Below are 16032 nucleotides of genomic sequence, written 5' to 3' on the forward strand. Positions count from 1 at the left end.
AAAGCCTCCTACATCCTGATCCTGTAAGAGGCTATTCTCTTGTTTATGCTTGGTAAGCAAAACCTTGCCCCTCAGCCTATGCAGATTTAGCTGCATACCTCCCTCTGTTTGGGGGAAGGGAAGTCCTGGGAACATTAAACAGAATGATTTTTATCCTGTTTCTGTAGACTGTCTCTTACTTTTGTGCTATATTATGCAATGATTATTCAGCTGAAACTTTCACAGTGTCTGGTGTTATGACTTTATTTTTCTGATCTAAACTCGCAGTAGTTCAAGTCAGGTGATGAAAAAGAAACTTGTTGGGAAGCTGAAGGGAAAGTTGGTTACGAAATTTAACTGATAGTAGCTGCTGTCATCCAAACCAGAGCTTCATGCCAGCTGTGGGCAAAATACGTACCAGGTAACAAAACCAACCTCAGTGAACTGTTACTAAAAAGGTGGAATGGTTTCACATCTTTTATGGACTTATTTGTGTATGTTTTGTGGCTTCCTGTAATTTGACAGGATGCTTTGTAATACATTAATGAGAAAATAAATACAATGTTAAAACAAAAGTCATGTGGAATAGAAGGGCACAATTGCTAAATGGCATAAAACATCTTCCCTTGGCACTTGTCCAGTTCCCATAGCCTTTAACTGTGATTTGTTGAAATGTCCCATTACAAGCACAGCAGCATGTGAACTGCAGGCCATCAGGGTTAGTTCTTCTTAGGCTTTTGATATGTCAGGACTTTTATTCTTTATTACTGTTCATGTATTCCCTGAAATGAAATCACGTTGATTCTAAAACAGAATCTGTCCCCTTAATGGTTTATGAATAAGTTACTGTTTTGAGTTCTGAACTGTGGGACTTCATGTATCTGCCTTGGATGTAGGCATTAAAAAACAATAGATACAAAGTCATTTCCACATTAATGTTTTCTAGCCCTGTTAGCTTTCTGACCAAAGTATGCGTCCAAATAATGCAGAATTGACAGAGGATAAATCTGATCTAATAAAAAAGAAATCTGCTAACATGTATATTTAAAAGGAGTAGAATTATAAATAAAATCTACAAATCTAGAAATAGAAGAGGTTTTGAAAGAGCTACTGGTGTAGTTAACCGTTTGGGGGGGGTTCTTTTATTGAGCTTGAGTCTACTTGATTACAGATGATTACCTTTTTCTCTTCTGCATGTCATGCATGTATTCATGCATTCGCATAGGGAACCAACATGGAGCAATGGGAGAAAACCTAGTTGAGTGAAATGGTTGCCATGCATAAAGCAAACAAACAAAAAGTGAAAAAGCTTTGGCTGTAAAGGCTGCCTTGGGTGGCCTAGAAACCTGGGTTCACGTTGCTATGGTAAAACAACACAAAGGGACAGATCCTGCTGGCTTCACTCTAGTATCCCCATTCACTTCAGTGGGACTTGTGACCTATAAGAGGAGGATTTTTGGCTCATTTTGGTAGAGAAGTGTTTGTTATCAGTGTTACAGAGAGCTGTGCAACCTCTGGCACTGTGTGTGGAAAGAGGAGGGAATTACCAGAGTCCATGTTGATAAGGAGAAGAGGAAGTGGAAGTTATTCTTCAGGCAGTAGAGGAAAAGGTTAGACGACGAGGAGGATAGAGTTAAGGCAAGGGAAGAACTTGTATGGGGAAAGGTAGTTTGTGATTAAAGAAACAGATGTTGACTACTGGGGAAAAGGCTTAAGGGACCAGAAATAAAAAGGAAAAATAAAGCAATAAGAATGCAATTCAGCAATAAATGTGGCAAATTCCTATGGTATAGAAGCCTTTTAATAGGAAACAGAAACAACCCCAGATCTGTGGCTGTGGCCACCTGCAGGCAGATAATATTGCTAGGCTGAGCTGGGCAGAGAAGCTTTGAAAAAGCAGGCAAAATTAAACTGACCAGCAGAAGATCAGTGGTACAAACTGAAGATAAGGAGATCGCTGATCCCAAGAGTAATATGTAATCGGTATTTTGCTAGAAGTACAGCAATAGGCTGAGTAAAAAGGTGCTCAAATGTTCTGAAGGCAGAGCTTAATCCTTAGGGCTTACACTTGGTCATTTCCATGTGCAAGAAACTCACATTTAGAGCAGTGGCCTGTCCCCTTTAATGTATTAAAATTCTCATAGACATTAGAGGCTCCTACTTCAGACCACATTAAAACCTCATACTTCCTCCTCTTGTCCTCATACACTTTCAAGGTGTGTACCCCAGTCTTCTTTCAGACTTAATAAAACCTAGTAGTAATAAGATTCTTCCTGATGTTCCCAGTAGCTCTTATTCCTGATTGCGTCTGCAAAATAATACTTCTCAACAAAACAGGCTCTTTTGTGCCTTTTTGTGCACTTTTTTTCAGGACCAGTGGCCTCTGTGACAGCAAACTTCAGTGAAAATGAGCCTAGCAGAGTGTGTGTCTCTTAGGCAGAGTCTCCAGTGGCTGTGGCTGCAGATGCCCTCTTTTGCCAGCCTTTCTTGCAGCTTCTAATAGTATAAAGCATTGGCATGGAGTGTTTAAAAAACCTGAACTCTCATGTCACCTTCTGCTGCTCTTCCTCGTTGGGTTTTTTTTTTTTATCATGCTTTTAATATGCTCTTTTGTGACCTCAGTTACAGAAATAGCCACCCAGATGTACCCCAAAGGAAAAGATGGTTCTCTTGGAAATTTCTTCTGAATCTCAAATGGACTAGCACTTGTGTTTACTGCTTGGATAAATAGTTTAGGTTCGTGAGCCCTTTACAAAGATTTCTTTTTATTTCCAAGCAAATGTCCCCCTGTTCTGTGGACTTTTCTGGTTTGCAGTGTAGAAGCCTAGGGCTTTCCCTTCATATACTGCCTGCTCTGACTTATGCCTTGTAAATGTTACTGGTCAGTGGCTTGTGACAGGCATCAAATGACTCTCTTGGTTTTACATAGAGATGGAAATGTGTATATATTCTCTTTCCCTTTTAAATATTTTTTTTCAAATGGAAATCAAATGCTAACTGGCCTTTTAACATACATTGGTGGTCATCACAGAATGGGATTCTTCTCAGTGTTGCTTTATCTCCAGTTCTTTCCCTTTGCTCCCTATTTCTGAACAGCTGTGTGCCTTACAAAAACCTCACCGAAGAATGAGGTCTGTGCTTGTGAAGAGTGATCTAAGTAAAGGCTTGTGTTTTCCTATTCAGTTTATTAGTGAGCATTTGTGCTGTAGTTACTCTTTTTCTGATTAATATTTTGTTTGTTGTTGTTGATGGAATGGTTATATGTAGGAAGTCAAGTTTCAGAATGCTTATTAATGACATCTTGCAGGACATTATGATGGTCTTTTATAGGTGACACTGGCTAGAAACCTCAAGATTTGTCCTATTTGATATTTTTCCTTCATGGCAACATTTAACTATGCAGTTCTCAGCCGAATACTCTCACTGAGTAGGTTTCTTTTTATCTAGAGAAATAGCAAAAAATGATTACATCTTACAGTTGACTTCCCAAATGATGTTCACTATAGTATCATAGAATGGTTTAGGTTGGAAAAGACCTTTAAGATGGTAGAGTCCAACTGTTAACCCAGCACTGCCAAGTCCACCACTAAGCCATGTCCGTATGTGCCACATCTGCATGATGATGAAGCTTTTGGTGTTCAGGGGACAAGGTAGTGTATAGAATTCTTATTGCCAAAACCCCCTTCATTTGTCAACATGAAATACACACTGGCTGGAAGAGCCTTGAAGAGACTAATTCTTTCTAGCCTAGACAAGTTCCACGTAACCATTGACAACACCAGTTGCCAACTTCCTGTGCTTGACTGGCCAGTGGAAGTCATGAATTCCTTATGGCTTGCCATTCTGGCATGAAACCTGTTTAATTTGGATTTTCAGGTTCAAAACCCTCTGTATTGAAGGATTGTCCAACACTCTTGTCAACAATTTATTATTCCTGTTTACCTTAATTTACCACAGAGTTTGGTATTCCTCATGGATTTAAGGGTTTAGCGGTATAACTTTACACTCTGGGGAGAAATGCAAGATATCTAGGAACTTACTGAATGCTTCCAGTATGTTCAGGATGAGTAATTTTTACAAGCCTTATAAATTGCCCAAAGAAGCTGCTGTTTTATGAGGTTTTCCTGTTTTGAGCTCTCTCTAGCATTGTGTTTGTGTGTGTGTTCATCCTTCTCCAGAACTTTTCTCTTCGAAATCCATCTTCTATAAAATGTTGTGGAAGAAATCTTTGTGTAAATCATGCTTGGTTGGGTTTTTGGGGTGGACTCTTGCTGCTTTAAGAGGCTGTGTTGTTTGTCTTGCTCTCAGTGATAAAAGTTTGTTGCAGTGTCTCATTACCTCAGTCAGGTTGTGTGGCGGTGTTGACCCTAGCAAATAATAGTTTGTGCTGGTGAACCTGTAAGTGAGGAAACATTCAACATCAGTAACAGTGCTATGTTTTAAGATGGAATAAGTGAAATGATATAGAACTGGCTTTGTTATGTGAATGATACATAAGTAGGTATTTATTTATTGAAATGTTTTTTCTCTTAGATGAATTAATCTCTTATTTCTAAATTCAGGGCCAGTTTTGAAAAGGACAGTGCATGGCAGAGCACAAAATTGCAGTTGGAGGTTGGTTTTGTGGCTAAGGTTACTTGAAATGTCCAAGGATAGTTTCACAGGTTCTTAATTTTTGAGGTCAAGGTTTTAGGTTCATTTGACTAAATCTTTTCACAGGTAATCATAGTCTGAATTTAACTCTGATACATTAATCATACATAACTTCATGAATAGCAGATAACAAGATACCCAGATATTTTTTGCACTGTGCGAAGTGACATGTACCTCTTCAGAATGAAGAGTAAATTCTTTTTCCCCAGATTAAGCACTAGCAGGTTGAAGATAAAGATTAGTAGGCAGTGTTAGCCGAACTAGCTTTCCTCTAGAGGTTTCCTTCATTCACTGTTGTGGTTTGACAATGTTTTGAAGTTGGTGGAAGCCAGGCCATGAGGAGGTACACATGAGAGAGAACCAGTTACAGAATTTTAAACTAAAACATCCAGTGTCAAAAGCCAGCAGGGAACAAAAGTAGATGTGTTTCTTACAGGATGCTTAGTTTGAAAGTGACCTGTAAGAAACCCTGTGTTGTGATAGATACTCAACCCCTTCCTTGCCCCATTCCTGTTCTGCAGCAGTGTGGTGTCTGTGTGCTTCAGCACCCCACAGAGACACTCCTGGGCTCTTCTCCTACACAGATGGGACCTGGGGCACTGCCAAGACCGGTCAGAGGTGCTGGGAGCAGGGTGCTGAGGGAAGTATCTGCTTGAGGCTGTAGTTCTGTGCTTGGGCACTGACACTCCTTTCCTGGTTGGGTGGCTGCAGCTCCCTCTGCACAGGGCAGTGCTGGCTCTGCCAGCTAACCAATGGAGAGGTTCTGCAGAGGAGTTTCTAGTGTTCTCCTCATAGTCATAGCAGTGCTATGAGCAGGTGTCTTGAAGTGATGATCTAGGTACAGGTCTTCCTTGTGCAGACTTGATTGTGCACAGCACATGCTGTATAACAGAGCCTAGCCTTTTGTCTTTACGTTTCATTCCAGTTTAGTGTCAGCAAGAACTTTTTGACTGGTATTCATGTTTTGCGGTTCAGATGTTGGTCCTGACTCAACGTTCTGCTCTCACTTAGCCCCGTGATGGTTGTTAGTAATTGCCTGCATTGCTTTGTGGTGAGTGTTAGTGGTTGCTGAGGCACCATCTGTTACTGTCTGCTCCTGAAGACTGGTAGTGAAGTAAAGTAGGTAAGATTTGTGTTAGATTGAATACAATACCAACATCCTGGTTCCTTACCTGCTTGATCTATAGTCACATTCTAGACCTCTAGATGACTGAGAATAGATAAAAAAAGTGGATGAGGATATTGCACATCTAGTGAGTGTTTTCCCTCAAGAATCTGCAGTGTGCATTCTGCGGTCAGAATTCCCTATGCTTTTAATGCCTGTGGGCATCAGCTCTATTGCGTTTATTTGTATAGCATATTTAAGTTGTTTTACTGACCTGGTATATCGTGTCTCGAAATCTCTTAACATAATATGAGCAGCTTTGTGTTTGTATTTATTGTCAAGTGGCCTGGAAAAGCTTTCAGAATTTTGATACTGAGAAATAATGAGTTAAATTTATCGTTTTACTGGTAAACCAGCTAAAGCACATGTGAAACATTGCTTTGTGGTGTAATACAGGTAACAGCAGGTAATTAACCAAACAAATGTTTATCTGTCCCAGAGAAAGTCTGAATACTTAAAATAAACATGTCTGAAGCTATGAGTACTACTGGCAGTTTTCAGTTGACAGAACTCTGGGATTTCACTTCCAAGAAGATCACAACTTGCACAATGTATAATATGAAAGAGCAGCAGCTGCACAGAAGTGGAGGAGAGGGAAGAGTACTGAGCTGTCAGTACCTTGGCTATCTGGTAATATAAAATGAACTTCTTTAGTAGTCCTTTTAGAAAGAATTCTGTTTCTCTTATTACAAGGGAGATAATTTTAAATACCTGGTAATGCTTCTGTAAGTGATATTTGTGTTCAAATGTTTTTTTACTTCTTTCTGTAGGCAATTAGAAGTCTGGAAGATTTGATTTCAAAACACACCACAAATTTCAAAGGAAGTAAATCTACATGAAGAGCTACAAAGGGACTTGATTTGAGAAGATACAGCCCTTGCAAAAATGTCTTCAAGTTGTGTGACTTCAGTGTTTGCTTTGATGATTTTGTGCTTTGCAGCTGCAGGTAGGTGACATTATGTAAATCATGCGTTCATTGGAACTTATTGTATATATCCAGAATTATTGATCAAAAATACTTTTTCATGCTGGAAAAATGTAGGTCAGCTGGGTTTTATATAAAACTATTGGGATCATAACTGCTGGTACGGTGATGTGAGGAGCAGTGCTGTTCCTGTGAGAGCATTTTTCTGCACCTGTTTTCCCCTTTAAAATCATTAAAGAACTGCAGTTGTAACGTAAGTTATTTTCGTAATTATTTATTCTAAAAAGAAAGTAAGAGAAGTGTGTGGTGCACATAAATTACAAAGCGGAAGGTTACTGTGGAAGCCTTTGGGAGTGAAAGCAGGGTAGCTCTGCCAGTATGTGATGCTGTGGAGATGTTAGCTCTGCCAAGAGGCTGTTTTTGCTCCCTTGGGTGCAGGGTTGTGCTGGTGAAGCTGAGCTGGGGTCTCTCTCCCAAGCTGGGCTGAAAGGGTGTACCCGTTTTCAGTTCAGTGCTGCCTTTGAGGGCCGTAACCTAGAATGAAGTCCCCTTTATTTTAGTTCATCAAAATAAAAACTGTGTTACAGTAACTTGGAACAGAGAGAGATCTGTACAGTTCAAGTACCTATACTGTAGTTTCTTCAAGTGCTGAAGTGATTCTTCTCGCTATGTTTGTCAAAGTTCTTCCTGTGGTTGCAAGGGGAAGCCTCTTCTTATGTGTCCAGCATAGTGTGGGTCATTGGAGAGGAGGCCAAGTGGATATACAGTTAGTCAAAATGAGATAGTGGGAAAAGTGGACAGTGGACAGATGGTTTGCTTAAATCTGAGATGTCCTCACTGTGGAAAAGATGACCAGCTTCGAAGAGACAGGGCTGAGCAATTAAATGTGCTACAGTTTGGCTTCTTTTCATCAGCAGCATGGAAAATTATGTTGTTTCAAGCCCTCAAGCCTTGTGGGATTTTCTCTGGGCTTGACCTCCTGCAGGCATCCATCCAACATTAGTAACTTCGATTGTTTAATAGTACATGATGCTAAGGTTTTGCAATAGCTTCATTCCAGATGAACTTGCAGCAATACAGGGTGTGTCTGAGTGCATCTGCGGCTTGAGCTGAGGATGTGAATGCTGGTCTTGGCTGAGAAGAGCGATTGCTGGGAGTGAATTTGAATTTAGAGATGCAGAAAAATCAGCTTTGAAAGAAGGTGCCAGTGAAGAAAATAAAAACTGTTAATTGATCACAGCCACAGTTCCCTTTTGCTGCTGAAGAGATTGCCCAAGAAGTCAGCTTACCTCTTAATGCTAGCTTTAACTAACCCACTAATTTAAAAGTGTTATCAAGCACAGTACTACTATTGGTTGTTAGCATGTCTGTCCTGAAGTTTGTTGTGGTTTTTTGGTTTTACTCCCTAATTCTCTGTTTTCCTCTGGCAGCTATTCTTGAAGCAAACTCTTAAAAAAGCACGATAGCCTTGGACTTGATCAGATGCTTATTCATAAGTAGAATAGTAGAACAATTTTGGCTAGAAGGGACCTCTGGGAATCTAATCCAGCCCTGTGCTCAGAGCAGGGCTAGTTTCAAAGTTACTTCTCTTTTGGAGACTCATTCTTCCCACTATCTTCATGGGAAGTAGATAGCAGAAGGGAATGGAAAGGGCCACAGTTTGTTAAGAGGAGGTGAGGAAGCACTCTGACTGTGGTCCTGTGGGTTTTGGTTTTTCTTCCATGCTTTTTATTGTTGCAATAAATTCTTAATGAGATCACCTACTTAATGTCCTTTACAGAGTATAGTGAGTACAGTGAGATAAGAGCAATAAAGAACTGATGTACTCTGATGAAGTGCGTGTGTCAGGGAGAGATCTCAGGCAGACACAGTTACAACCAAGGAAGGACTGTTCTCTGAAGATTGTTTAGATAGAGCTTTTGCAGTGTTTTTCTGTTAGTAGTCCTGTTAACTTAAACAATTATACTTTAAAGGCAGGGAGTTTGTGTCTATAGGTGAAATAGAGGTGGGAACAAGTAGCATGTTCTAGTTGTGTGGCAGATGCCCATGAGCTGTTGTCAGCGTGACAGCCAGGGGACCGCAGGCTCAGCTCTTAGTTGCCGGTGTACAGAACCCCTGCTTGTTCAGGCTTGAACCATTACCAAGCCAGTATAAATAAAACTGAGGAGTATAAATAAGACTAAGAAGTATAAATGAAATCCCTGCGTGCCTGTGGTAAAGCCTGGGGGAGGCAGGGGGCAGCATGCCACCTCCCGAGGGTGTTCAGTTTTATATATTGAGCTTTTTCTAGCTTACTCTTGGTTTCTGAAGCAGTGAGGGTGCTGCAGAAGAACACACCTTTTTCTTGTCTGCCACTGCTGCTATTGGTCTAGGTTTTGTTGCTGGCATTCCAGTACCTTCAGCATTGTTATCTTTTTAGATACAGGCGATCTTCTGGACAAACCTGCGTTCATGTTTTGTTTTCTTTCCATTCTTGCTTTTTAAGGTACTAATGCGTGAAGTCTATCTCAGAAAAGCCCCAGGTGTTGGATGGCATGATGCACAGAGATGCATATTCAAACGCAAGCTACAAAATTGCATGTTTTTCATGCTGATAGCTTGAAGAATACACCTTGCTAACTTTGCATTGAAAATAGTCTGTATAAGTATTCAAAGAATATTTGTCTATTATTCTACCCTCACTTACTGCTCAGATGTGTGTAGCTAAATGCTTATCTGAATCTGATTTACTTTGAGCTTGTACATGGATTTCTTGTAAGTTCTTATTTATACATCTTTAATTGTACAGAAAAAGACTGCAAAGAAAACCTCGATTACTGTGAGCCTTTTCTTCCCCATGGAAAGTTCAAGGCAGGATGGAGAAGAGAGCTGCTGGCAAGCTACCTGCCTGTCTGAAGGAATTATGTTTTTGAAGTGGGCTTAGACTAAGGTCTGGCAACCTGCAGTAGGAACTCCACATAAACACTCAGAACTGCACACGCTATAGCCTTGGATAACCTCATAAGCAAGTCTGGCTTTGTAGTCTTAGGAGCAAAAATATTCTGTCCTAATGTGGCTTAAATCAAAGTCTGAAATGTATTTATTTTACTTGCTGGCAATTTTATGCAGTTGGGTGCATGATGTCTGTCTGATTGGAGGGCAGCTGAGACACATACTTGCCCTAGACCCTGAGGGCTAAGCCATCAACAAGATAGGTTCTTCCATGAAGGAATAGGAATGTGTTTTAGACTTGTTTTTTTTGTCTTTTTCTTTCCTGCTTTACTATTGAGCTGGGAAGAAGATAGAAAGGTGATGGAGCCTGTGGACCTGCTCTGGCCCAGGGTCTCATTCAGGCTTCCTGGAGTAGATCCTCCGGCAGTGCAGGTCATTCCTGCTGCTGACAAAGCAGCACAGCTGTGGTGTTGATACCAACCTCAATTCACCCATGCAGCTGTATTCTCCTTCCCTCATATTTAGCATTTCCTGTGCCTTCCTTGTAGGCACCTCTCTGTGAAGCTGTCCTGTAGGGACTGTAAGGGTTCTTGTGAAAGGTTCTGAGAAATAACTAATTAGGAAGCACCTGATGAGCTTTTAAAGGTGGAAATTGCTCTCATTTTTTTATATCCCTTCGTGGAGTTTGTGGTTGTGGTCAGGCTGATGGAGAGACTGTAAAAATTGGATATATTGAAGAATTTACCCATTTACTGTAAGAATGTCCATTCTGGTTTATCTGCTTGTTTTAGGTCTGTCTCTATCGTTTTCTTTCAACAGCTCTTTATTCCCTAGTTCTCTATTGTTAACCTAGCTTTTTTTCTTTCTTTCCGCATACTTGTTCTTGTAAGTAATCTTGTGTTGCTCAGAGCATGTGTGCTTCATTTTCAGTAAGGCTCTTTGTCTGTATCTGGTGTATTTTTTGGATCTGTGCCTCCCCCCCCAAGATGTGGTGGTGGGTACCATGTTAATAAGCATCACAACAGGAAAGAACAGGCCTTGTCATGACATCATTTTTGGTTTTCTTTGAAGAGGAGCTTCCCCTGACCTTGAACATGGTGTTTGCAGAAACAATGTAGGATCTTTCAAAGTACGATAGAAAGTCCTTCCACAGGTAGGTAAAGAACACAACCTAAAAATACATATGCTGGGAGTCGCTCACACACATTGCTTTGGTTTAAACAGTGTTTGCTGGGTATTTTCCCAATGTAATTAAATGGTAAGCTTTATTTTTTCCTCAGTACATTTGTTGCCAGAGGTGCAGGGGGGTTTGTTTGTTTAAATTGTGGTTAGAGGAAGAGAACCAAGGGACAGAGGTTGGCCCTGGAATTATTAGGGCTGAAGTAAAGCACAAACTGTTTGCAACTTGTGAGTGGATAGAGATTTCACTCTCCATCTCCCTTTTCCTTCAATTCTTTCTCATAATCATTAAGTGATGCGGTGAAGCTGATCAGATGCATCTCTCAGGCTCAGTCTAGCCTTCTGTGGCACTCTTCTTATGGTCTTTCTTGAGACTGGGCACAATACTCTAGAAATGTTGTCAGAAATGCTAGATAGAGGTAAATAATGAATTAATAAGCCTGCTGGTTACAATTGCTAATATACCCATGTGCCATCATTCTTCTGTACCACAGGGGCATGCAGCTGACTTGTGTTTCCCACTTTGCTTCACCAGAACTCTCAGGAATTTTGCAGCAAAGCTGCTTCCTTGCCAGTCACTCCCAACTCTATACATCTCCATGGGGTTATTCAATACAGGATGCAGGAATTCACGCTTGTCATGAGGGGAGAGCAGGACAGCCATGCAGGTTGACAGAAGATGGTGAAGAGAAAGCAGAGACTGCCAAGAGGCAAGTGCTGGGGCAGTTGTGAGGGGAGATCATGAGGAGACAGGAGGTGTGGCCATGAGGGAAGATCATGAAGGGAGTTCTGGGGCGGTTGTGAGGAGAGATCCTGAGGGGAGAGCAGGCGCAGCCATGGGCTGTGAGGGGTGGCCACGAGGGGGTTGTGCTGGCAGCTATATGCTATGGACCACTATGAAGGGGCAGATGAAGTGTGTCTGTGACTGGACATCATGAGGGGAGATGAGTTTGTCCTTTGTGACATGGTTTAGTGGTGGGCTTGACAGTCCTGGGGTAACGGTTGGACTCAGTGATCTTAATGGTCTTTTCCAACCTAAGTGGTTCTGTGATTCTGTAATCAGCCAATTTTTACGTTCTTTGAAAAGCCACCCAGTGCTATCCCTTTATGGTCTGGTTAGGCAGTCTTTTAGAGGATGATATTAACCAGTACACAGAGCATGACTTGCAAGCTGAGAGAAGAGTTAGAGGAGCGGAAGGCTGGTTTACGTGCTGTGGCTTGCTTATCTCATACCTGTACTGCTGCCATGCTCTTTTTGTGAGAGCCTGTCATGCTCTCAGTGCTGAGAAACACTCATTAGGAACCACCGATGAGCCTTTAATGATGAATTCCTAACTTCATGTCAGTGAGCTGGTGAGATAGCTTTGAGAAGCCAAAATAGACATAAGAAGTATTGATAGTTAATGGAAATTTCACACAAAAAAGAAGTAATACCTTTCAAGCAGTAAATGATGTGTTTAAGGGAGCAATTTAAATACAAAGACTGGTCAGAACTGGGACGCTAGTCTAAATCTAGGTCCTCTGAGTTAATGTTTCTTTAGCACTGCAGTTTAGTGATGTCTTCCTGTGTAAATTTGGGTTTTTACTCTGGTTTTCTGCCTGTCTCTCGAGCAGCTCAATTGAGTCAGATCCTGTGCTGTTTCTTTGTGGTCTATGCATAAATAGTATTTTTTATATCTTCCAAAACCACACAAAAATTCTGAAGAACTTTGGAGCATCACAGAGAAAGGTTATGTATTTTAGAAGAGGTATTTGTATCACAGACTTAGAATGGTTTAAACTCAGCAGACTGCATTTTTCCTGTATCAGCAAGGCTCTGAAGCAAAAAAAAGAACAGTTGGATTTTGGCAGTTTTGCGCCCACATGGAGCAGTAGGATGTTGGGTTGTGGGTCCTGATTTAGCAAAAAAGCTGAGTGTGTATCTAAGTGCTTTGCTGAACGAGAGCATTGATGGGTAAACATGAAAGTCTGGTTCTTTGACTAAAACTGACTCTGGATGATGCCAAAGGAATCCTAAGAAATGTCAAGTCCATAATGTTGTACTAGTATGTATAGATGCAGGCAAATTTATAAGTCAGTATAGATTGAGACACAATAGTGTCTCTGTCAACTGATAAGAAGTAGTTCTGCAGAAAATGTTACGGCATAGACTGGTGAATGGCATTAATCCTTGTCTTTCTAAGGAAATTTATTGAAGTTTTTTAAGGAGAAACTTGTCTTTAACAGTCCTAAGCATCACATAATTGTTATATAAATACTGTTCTAAAAATAATTCTTTTGTTTTCCAAAGGGAATTGGGATTTTGCTTTTAGATCTTTTAATATCCTTTCTGTACTGTAGGCCCTTCTTAACTCTTTCTTAGCTTCTCCATTTGTCATTTATCTTAAAAATAAGACAAAAATTGATCTCGTTAATAAAAAAATGAAAAGGGCATACTTGGTTTACTAGAGACAATATTTTTGTCTTGTCTGATGTCAAGGAGAGGTACAAAAGTTTTCTGACTCAAGGGTCTACAGAGTAAAGAAGTGGGTACTCTGGAACATACCCGAAAATAACTGTCTTCTAACTAACAGGTATTTGCATCGTTATGATTTTAGGAATTATTCTCCCCTCATCAGAATGACGTCAGGTTGTTGATGGGCTGAACTGTGCATGTTTATTTATTTTGCTGCAAGGTCATATAAATTCTGTCCTTTGGACTAAGGAGGGCATGTGCAAGCATCAAACAGTTTTATCTGTAACAGGAAAAATGAGGCTCCAAGGGCTCTAGGGCCCCAAACCCAGCATTCACTAATGGCTTCACTAAGGGGAAATCCTGCCTGACCAATTTGGTGGCCTTCTATGATGGGGCTACAGAACTGATGGACAGCGGTAAAGCAGTTGATGTCATCTACCTGGATTTGTGTAAAGCGTTCGACACTGTCCCACACAGCATCCTTGTCTCTAAGAGAGACATCAATTTGATGAATGGACCAGTCGGTGGATAAAGAGCTGGCTGGCTGGCCGCACACAAAGAGTGGTGGTCAATGGCTCAATGTCCAGCTGGAGACCAGTAACAAGTGGTGTTCCTTAGGGATCGGTGTTGGGACCGGTCTTGTTCAACATCTTCATCGCTGACATGGATAGTGGGATTGAGTGCGCCCTCAGCAAGTTTGCCAATGACACCAAGCTGTGTGGTTGGGTTGATACGCTGGAGGGAAGGAATGCCATCCAGAGGGACCTTGGCACGCTTTTGTGAGGTGGGCTGATGCCAACCTCATGAAGTTTAACCATGCCAAGTGCAAGGTCCTACACCTGGGTCGGAGCAATCCCAGGCACAGCTGCAGGCTGGGCAGAGAAGAGATTCAGAGCAGCCCTGCGGAGAAGGACTTGGGGGTGCTGGTCGATCAGAAAATGAGCATGAGCCGGCAGTGTGCGCTTGCAGCCCAGAAAGCCAACCGTATCCTGGGCTGCATCAAAAGGAGCGTGACCAGCAGGTCGAAGGAGGTGATCCTGCCCCTCTACTTTGCTCTTGTGAGACCTCACCTGGAGTACTGTGTGCAGTTCTGGTGTCCTCAACATAAAAAGGACATGGAACTGTTGGAACAAGTCCAGAGGAGGGCCACGAGGATGATCAGGAGACTGGAGCACCTCCCATATGAAGATCGGCTGAGAAAGTTGGGGCTGTTCAGCCTGCAGAAGAGAAGGCTGCGTGGAGACCTCATAGAAGCCTTTCAGTATCTGAAGGGGGCCTATAGGGATGCTGGGGATGGACTCTTCATTAGGGACTGTAGTGATAGGACAAGGGGTAATGGGTTAAAACTTAAGCAGGGGAAGTTTAGATTGGATATAAGGAGGAAATTCTTTCCTGTTAGGGTGGTGAGGCACTGGAATAGGTTGCCCAGGGAGGTTGTGAATGCTCCATCCCTGGCAGTGTTCAAGGCCAGGTTGGATGAGGCCTTGGTTTAGAGCGAGGTGTCCCTGCCCATGGCAGGGGGCCTGGAACTCGATGATCTTAAGGTCCTTTCCAACCCTAACTATTCTGTGATTCCTGCATGTGATCATAGGGTGTTGCAACAAGAAATAGAGCATCTGCTATTAGAAAAGCAGTTGTTACTTGCACATGAAGAATGTATTGAGTTTCTGCAAGTCTTTTGCAAGCTTTTTGCACTGAAATATATTTGCATGACTCAATACTGTTTTTTACTACTGGTTATGGTATAGTGTAGAGAAAATAGAGGGTTCAGAGATATTCCTTTTCAAAGAGAAATAGTTTCATCCTCTGTAGCTAATGACAAGAAAAGGAGTGGAAGTCCCTCAAGCTGTAAGTCACAGAAGACATGAATTTGGAGTAAAAAAATATATATTTAGTGCGAAGACTTTGTGCCATGTTTTGTTACCTGAAGGCACTGAACTGGATTCCTCTTTGATGTAAACTTGTTTTAAGTCAGTAGTATTTCAGGAAGGGCAAGTTTTGACCCAAGGTGACAAAAACAAAGGTTTTAAGTAACTCCAGTGAAGTGTAGCTGCTCCAAGCACAGTGAGCTTTTCTTCATATTTTTAAGTGTACTTTATAGGATGGATCTATTGTTCCCTTATTGGGCAGCTGCTAGATTGTGTGCCTCACTGGGAGTAAATGGGCACTGAGCATCACAATGTCATGGCTGTTCTTCAGGCCTCAGCAATGGTATGGAAGCGCTCTGCTGTGTCTGAGTTCCATGGTGGAGTCTTCTCCAGGCTGCTGACTGACGCACTTTTCACACAGCCAACTCACAACTGCCCTCTGAGACTCGGTGTGTGTGTATTCACCCTGTGTGTGACTAAATACAAGTGCCTGTGTCTGAAGGACCTTTGGGAGAGGGTGGAGTGAGTTAGGGGCTGACAAATCGATTCTTTCCAGCTGTGGCCTGTCCTTGGCCATGAGCAAAGCTCCTGGAGGAGAGCCCAGAGGCTGGATCAATTCTTCTTGTGGAGATGAAGGTGGCCTGATGGCCATAAGTATATTAATTATATTTTTATATATACTTAATTAATTTATACTTAGTATATTAAATGCATAGGCTTAACCTATGAGCCTCAGCTTTTGACTGAAAGATGAAAGGCTTGTATCTGTATTAGTGACTTTCTCTCTGATCTCATCACGAGTTATTTCATCTCTCAATCTTGGTCTCTTTATATGTAAAACAGATGCGTTCTGCCCTGTCATCTTTCATGCAGGACT

The 16032-nt window shown here is 41.6% G+C and overlaps 1 protein-coding gene across 2 annotated transcripts in view; it reads left to right on the forward strand.

Annotated features, from left to right (window-relative positions):
- The window catches only part of TGFBR3 (transforming growth factor beta receptor 3), a 116602-nt gene that overhangs the window by 7598 nt on the left and 92972 nt on the right, over positions 1–16032 (forward strand). For both annotated transcript variants that reach the window (XM_061379237.1, XM_061379236.1), the window contains exon 2: positions 6568–6743. In XM_061379237.1, coding sequence (XP_061235221.1) covers positions 6683–6743 — 61 coding nt within the window. In that variant the 5' untranslated portion in view covers positions 6568–6682. The remainder of the gene's footprint in view (positions 1–6567; positions 6744–16032) is intronic.

The sequence above is a fragment of the Neopsephotus bourkii genome, unplaced genomic scaffold (assembly GCF_033783945.1).
Source record: "Neopsephotus bourkii isolate Nb327-2 ecotype Australia unplaced genomic scaffold, CSIRO-AGI_Nbou_v1 NB_1768, whole genome shotgun sequence".
Classification (NCBI taxonomy): domain Eukaryota; kingdom Metazoa; phylum Chordata; class Aves; order Psittaciformes; family Psittacidae; genus Neopsephotus; species Neopsephotus bourkii.